At 54.5% G+C, this 6,637-nt stretch overlaps 1 protein-coding gene across 1 annotated transcript; it reads left to right on the top strand.

Annotated features, from left to right (window-relative positions):
- The first annotated feature begins 408 nt into the window (after nucleotides 1-408).
- Nucleotides 409-6,577, top strand: CSF3 (colony stimulating factor 3). The gene is made up of 6 exons (XM_057715723.1): nucleotides 409-1,755; nucleotides 4,116-4,232; nucleotides 4,348-4,502; nucleotides 4,912-5,019; nucleotides 5,166-5,312; nucleotides 5,652-6,577. Exons 2-6 carry the CDS (start codon nucleotides 4,220-4,222, stop codon nucleotides 5,814-5,816), a joined length of 588 nt encoding a protein of 195 aa, XP_057571706.1. The 5' UTR covers nucleotides 409-1,755; nucleotides 4,116-4,219; the 3' UTR covers nucleotides 5,817-6,577.
- The last annotated feature ends 60 nt before the right edge of the window (nucleotides 6,578-6,637 follow it).

The raw sequence follows: 6,637 nt of genomic DNA on the forward strand, positions 1-6,637 counted from the left end.
GTCAATTCAAAAATCAAATAGGAGATCTTTAATTCCCTTCCAGGAAGGATGGGGACAAATGGAGAGCACCCTCTCCGTGCCCTTCCAGGGTGTGAGGACAGGCTTAAGTGGGGACGTGAACCCTGGCCTATGTGATACCAAGCTCAGGTCACATTCTGTAGACTGTGCGGCCTTCTCCCCGCCTCAGTCTGTGGCTCTGTTTTCTGGTCGGTTTGCCGGTCACTTGGTCTTTCTGGCCCTTGACCACTTTACCTGACCTCTAAAGTGACTTTCTTTTTGAGTGTGTGGTAATTAGTTGTAATTAATATTATTCCCAATGACAAATCTTGAAGTCAGCACCCAGCCCAAAGTGCCACAGACCCTTTCCTTGCTGGTAATGGACTGGAGAGAGTATTATCATCCTGTTACACAGCGTTGGGGTCATTTGTCAGGATTTCCTGTTTCTCACCCACCTTAAGTCTATGGACCATTTTTCTGTCTGCTCACTGTCTGGAAGTTTCTTGTAATTCATCCCCACTGGCTTGGCTTTCTTTCCCTGGAGAAGCTCAGTGTTATTTTTGTGCTTGGAGAGTTCACTGTGTTCTCTACCTTCCAGTTTTGTTGTTTAATTAGAAAACTACAGAGAAGTACAAAGAATAACATAACAAATACCCATGTACTTTCCACCTAGGTTTAGTAAACATCAACCTTTCGTTATCATGTCAAGTTTTTTCATCCAAGAAAAAACATGACAGATAAGTTAAAAGCCCATCTTCCTTTCCCAGGCCCTCTCCCTCCTTCCCTAAAGTCAGCCACTCTGATGAATTCAGTGGGTAGTCTTCCAGTTTATGTTTTTATACTTTTACTACAAAATATAGTATTGTCTTGAGTTTTTAAATCTTTGTAAACGATGTATCACATGAAAGTAAGTTCCTTTCTCTCAGTATGGGTTTTGAGATCTAATCATGTTTAAACCAGTGCCCAGCACTGCTCTAGGGACTAAGAATACAACTAAATGAAACAAATTCCTTTCCTTGTGGATTTTTTATTGTGGAAGGGTGGGGAGGCACACATGGTATGAATGGGTGACTGTTTATTAATTTATTCGTGGCCATTTGTTTCCTATTACAAACAACATTGCAGGGGACATGTCTATGTGTTCCCTTGTCCTATGTCCTGTGTACATAATTCGCAAACTTTTCTTATAGAGCCAGATAGTACCTTTTTTTAGACTTGTGAGCCATGTGCTCTGTCACAACTACTCACTTCCACCCTTCTTGAAAGGGGCCTTACCTAAACAATGTGTAAACAAATCATTTATGAACACTGGTTTTTCATGATTTTTATGTGTGATAAAATATTCTTTTTGGGACTTCCCTGGTGGTCCAGTGGTTAAGACTCCACACGTCCACTGCAGGGGGCACTGGTTCGATCTCTGGTCAGGGAACTAAGATCCCACATGCTGTGGGGCGCCACCAAAAAAAATTTTTTTTTTTAATTTTTCCCCAACCATTTAAAACACGTAAAACCCATTCTTAACTCAAGGTGTACATATCTTGGCCCACAGGCCAAGTCTGCTGCAAAGACATTACTCCAGAGCCTTTGTAAAGATGCTCCAAGCCCAGTTCCAGATGAAAACAGGAAGTGTGAGTGGAAGCTGCCCACTCACTCAGGCCATTGAGAAATACCTGGAAAAGCCTTCAGGAAGCTGGAAGGAGGAATAACAGCTAGGGGTCTCCGGAGCCACGCCCTTTGCCAGGTCATATCTTGTGTCAGGTCAGCCCGCATGCGTCAGGACCGGTAACCCGGGCTTTCTCTCTGCCTGGTCTTTATTCTCCCAAGGGTGGGGCAGAAGTCTGGGTTGAACCATCATCCAAGAAGTACGTACAGCTCTCTGCACAGGGAGATAGTGTAATAGGAAGGACGGGGGTTTGGGAAGGCCGATCACAAATCCTGTCTTGCTCTGCCCCCGACTTGTTCTGTGATCTTGGGCCTTTCGCTTCTCTGAGGCCATCCCTTGTCTATAACGGGAACAACCCACGCTTGGTTGATAGGATGAAAGATAAAAGTGTAATGGAATGTGCCTGGCATAGAAGAGGTGCCCTGTGATTGCCAGCCAGCATTCAGACTTTCTCCCTATGGGATGGAGGCCAGAACACCTCCCTGGTTGGGCAGTTCTCTTCCCCTGGAAGCAGCCCACCCCATCCTCCAACACCTCTGGCGGTTAGAAAGCGCTTTCCTTGAGCTGAAAGCTGGCTGGCCTTGGCTTCCACTCCCTGTCCCACTTCTGGCCCTTGAGACCATGGGCCAGATAAAACAGCCTGTTTTCTTCAAAGCATGATCTCAAGTCCTTTCACCATTCTGGCCACCCTTGTTAGAATCAGCATTTTCTGAGCCAAATATCTGACACACTTGGACTGTAGGTGAAAAAGCTTGGGTCTAGAGCTGGCCTGGTTATGGGCAAGGAAGGCCGAACATTGGTTAAGAGATTCAGTGGTTAAGAGCTTTAGATGCTGGCACAGGGCGGACCGTGGCTCTCCTCTTTTGGGGCAAATCACTTAACCTCTCCCAGGCCACATTCGTCTTCTGAAAAAAGGGAAATGGTTCTGGTACCTTCCTCATAGGCTTATGGAAAGGAGTGTACTTCCCAATGTACAGGAAATGCACTGTGCAATATCTGGAGTGGGCTGAGCCCTCTGGAGGTTCTTAGGGAGACGAGGCATGTTTGTGAGACCCTCTGCCCCCCAACAGTTCTGTTAAACCCACCCCTCTCTTCCCGTGGAGGTGGGCACAGAACTGGGCTTAACTGGGGCATGGTGGCCAGTTGCCTGGCCTAAGGTAGAGCGGGGGCAAGGGCTGGGGGCCAGAGGCAGGATGTGAATTGATTCGTGGGTGAAGGCCCTGCCAGCTGTGGCCACCAGAGGGCACCCCGGCCCCAGAGATGGCCTGGCCCAGTCAGACACATCCGCTCTTCATCCGAAGACTGTTCTGGCGCATAGTGGGGTAAATTGGGACAGAAAGTGACAGTCTTGGGTGCGGTTGGTCAGACTTCCCCAGGCAGGCCCAATGGCCTGGAGAAAACTCTCAGGCCAGAGGCGGAGGTCTGGGTTATAGCTCTGACCCTGCTACCTATGACCTTGGGCAAGCCTCTTCCCTCACTGGCCCAGGTCACAGGGTTGGAACAGACTCCAAAGTCCCTTCCAGCGCTAACCGTGCGTGGTTCTCGGGTTTGAAGACGGGTGGTTTCTTCTTTCTCACCCCAGCCCTTCTCCACTCAGGGAAGCACACACACGCCCTCTGGCAGTGAACCTGGCCAGGGAAGCCACCTGTCCCAGACCCTCAACTCCAAAGCACTGGGCACTCGGGGTGGGGGGGGGGGGGGAGGGGTAGTGCGGGAGACGGAGGAAGGGCAAGGTCAGGTGAACCAAGAGCCTCGAAGGGTCTTGCTTCATTCGGGACAGACATCCGGTTTCCTCTGGTCTCTGCCAGGATTCCGGGGGCTTAAAGGAATGAGTCATGGGGGGGATTGGGGAGTTCCCAGATAATCAGTTCGGGACAGGAACTGGGATGATGCCTATCAGCGCGTGGGGTGGGGACAGGAGGCGAGACCCCAGCGTCCCTATCTCAGGCCCCTGGCCCCTCAAGAGAGCGCGCAGGGAAGCAAGTCTCCAGAAATCGGGGGGATTGAAAGGGGGCAACTAGCTCTTCTTCCTTCTCAGAATCGGGGGCCTAGGGAGCAGGTGGTTTGAGGATCCCAAGGGAGAGTGGCACATGGGGCTGACCCAGGAGATGTGCCAGGGGAGGGAGGGGGGAAGGGCTCCAGGCCTGCGTCTTCCCTGAGGTCGGACCAGACTCCAGCCTCCCTCCTCGGCTTTTATCACTGGCTCAGCTATTGTTCAGCGGTTCAGTTCAAACACCCTGGGGCAATTCAGACCTGGGTGGGGCTGAGGGGAGGAAGGGAGTTTGAGGGGGACAAGACGTCAAAGAAGAATCAGAGATTCCACAATTTCATAAAACTTTCGCAAACACTTTTTTTTTGTCCCAACCCCCCTGCATTGTCCTGGACACCAAATTTGCATAAATCTTGGGAAGTTATTACTAAGCCTTAGTCTCAGCACCAGGTAATTTCCTCCCAGGCCTCCATGGGTTTGTGTATAAAGGCCCCTGAAGCTGGTGCCTGACAGAACCCAGAATCTACAGACCGACCGGACCCTTGGCTGAGCCTGCTGCCCTGAGCCCCATGAAGCTGACGGGTGAGTGTCCGGGCCCCGGGAGGGGAGAGCTGCAGGCAAGCGTGGCAGAGGGCGGGCGTCCCCGGGCTCCCAGAAAGGTCTGCACGCCCCTTGACCCACCGCCGTCTGCTCCCAGCCCTGCAGCTGCTGCTCTGGCACAGTGCGCTCTGGACAGTGCAAGAAGCCACCCCGGTCAGCCCTGCCAGCTCCCTGCCCCAGAGCTTCCTGCTCAAGTGCTTAGAGCAAGTGAGGAAAATCCAGGCTGATGGCGCCGAGCTGCAGGAGAGGCTGGTGAGTGAAGGAGGCCTACGGAGGGACAGGGAGGGGACAGAGATGCTGCAGCGAGGCAGGGAAGAGAGAAGGTGCCAGGGGAGAGCTGAGAGGAGAGAGGGAGGTGAAGGGAACTGTGGGAAAGACAGCATCAGGAAGGGACACGGGATGGGAGAGGAGAGACTCGGGAAATGGGAGAAAATTAGGAGAGGCAGAGCCCTGGGCGGCTGGCGAGGAACTGGGCAAAGAACCTCTAGGGGACAGTGCTGCGATGGGCTGGCTGGGGGCTTGGATGGAGGAAGGGGGCTGAGAAACCTGGCAGGCCATAGAGGGAGGAGAAGGTGTGGATGCGGAGAGGTGGGGGCACTCGGGAAGGAGGGGCCGCCAGGCCCTGCGGGTCCTTCTCACTCAGCATCCTTCCCATCCCCAGTGCACCACCCACAAGCTGTGCCACCCCGAGGAGCTGGTGCTGCTCGGGCACACTCTGGGCATCCCCCAGGCTTCCCTGAGCAGCTGCTCCAGCCAGGCCCTGCATCTGGTGAGTGTCCGGAGGGGGAGCAGGGAGAGGAGGGGACGGGTGCGAAGGATGATCTGGAAGGCACCCCAGGTCTCCAGGCTCCACGCTGAGGCCCTGAGGGGAGCGCCCCGGGCAGTGTCCCCTGACTCTCCTACCCCATCCCCCAGACAGGCTGCCTGAGTCAACTGCACAGCGGCCTCTTCCTCTACCAGGGCCTCCTGCAGGCCCTGGCGGGGGTCTCCCCAGAGTTGGCCCCCACCTTGGACATACTGCAGCTGGACGTCACCGACTTTGCCACCAACATCTGGCTGCAGGTGAGTCTCTTTGGGAGCAGCAAGCGATAGGGGGCCTGGACCGAGCTGGTCCCCGAAAGTGGTGCTGCAAGCCTGGGGACCCTGGAGTTCTCTAGGGTTGGGGCAGGAGCATCCTCAGACGGCTGGATGGAGGGAGCGACCACCCCATCCCAGAACGCTTCCCCGTCCCCCCAGCTGAGGGCATGAGCTGGGTCACTGGACCTTAAGCAGATCTGGGTTCTGGTCCCTGGCTCCACCATGAACACTGGATCATCTGCAGCCCATCAGCCTTTTGCCTTTCCTCCCTGTGCCGACACCCACTCAGCAGGGCCTAATTGCTGACCTCATCTTCCCCCACAGATGGAAGACCTGGGGATGGCCCCTGCCGTGCAGCCCACCCAGGGCACCATGCCGACCTTCACCTCGGCCTTCCAGCGCCGGGCAGGAGGGGTCCTGGTTGCCTCCAAGCTGCAGAGCTTCCTGGAGCTGGCTTACCGTGTCCTGCGCTACCTTGCCGAGCCCTGAGCAAAGCCCTCCCCCTCCAGTGTATTTATCTCTATTTAATATTTATGCCTATTTAAACCTACTATTTAAAGACAGGGAAGAACAGAAAGGAGCCCCAGACTCCTGGGTCCTTCCCTCCACCTCCAAGTTTCATTCTCCCCCCTGTAGCAGGGAGATAAACTCCTGTCTTCCCGTCCCCTGGACTGGGAGGGAGTTGGTAAATACCAAGTATTACTTCCTGTGACTGCTCCCTGCCTGGCTCTGCGGTGGGCTCTGGGGAGAGCCGCAACGAACCCCTACCCTGAGGGTCCCACCTCGGGGCCCTTGGAAGCATCGGGAAGTCTCCCACGTGGGAGACGAGCCAGCCCTGTTTAATATTTAAACAGCAGTGTTCCCCAACCGGGTCCTTGCACCCCCAGCTCTGGCCTGACATGCTGCTTCCCTCAAGTCCCCTTCACCTCGGGCACGAAGCCCAGCAGAGGCAGCTGGAGCCGGGGTGTTTGACCCTGGGGTCCCGCGAATTTGCTGGGGAATCTTTCTCTTTTTAGGATTTCTTTTCTCGGGCATGTTTTGACTCCTCATGTGGGGAGCCCAGGCACCAGCGACCCCTCTTGTTGTGCGGATGCACTGTAGACACCATCAGGCTTGTGGCGCCTGCGCCACCCCACCGGGCTTGGGGTCGGGATTCTGACTCCCTTTCAGGCTGGGCAGACGGTCCTGTCTCGGCCTGGGTGGGTGGGACTGGGAATGTGGGAGGGAAAAAGATGAGGGGGCTTATGTGACTGTGCACCTTCCACCTTGGCCCCCACTTTCTCATTGTAGCCAAACTTCATGACAATAAA

Source organism: Hippopotamus amphibius, chromosome 17 (assembly GCF_030028045.1).
Source record: "Hippopotamus amphibius kiboko isolate mHipAmp2 chromosome 17, mHipAmp2.hap2, whole genome shotgun sequence".
Lineage (NCBI taxonomy): Eukaryota > Metazoa > Chordata > Mammalia > Artiodactyla > Hippopotamidae > Hippopotamus > Hippopotamus amphibius.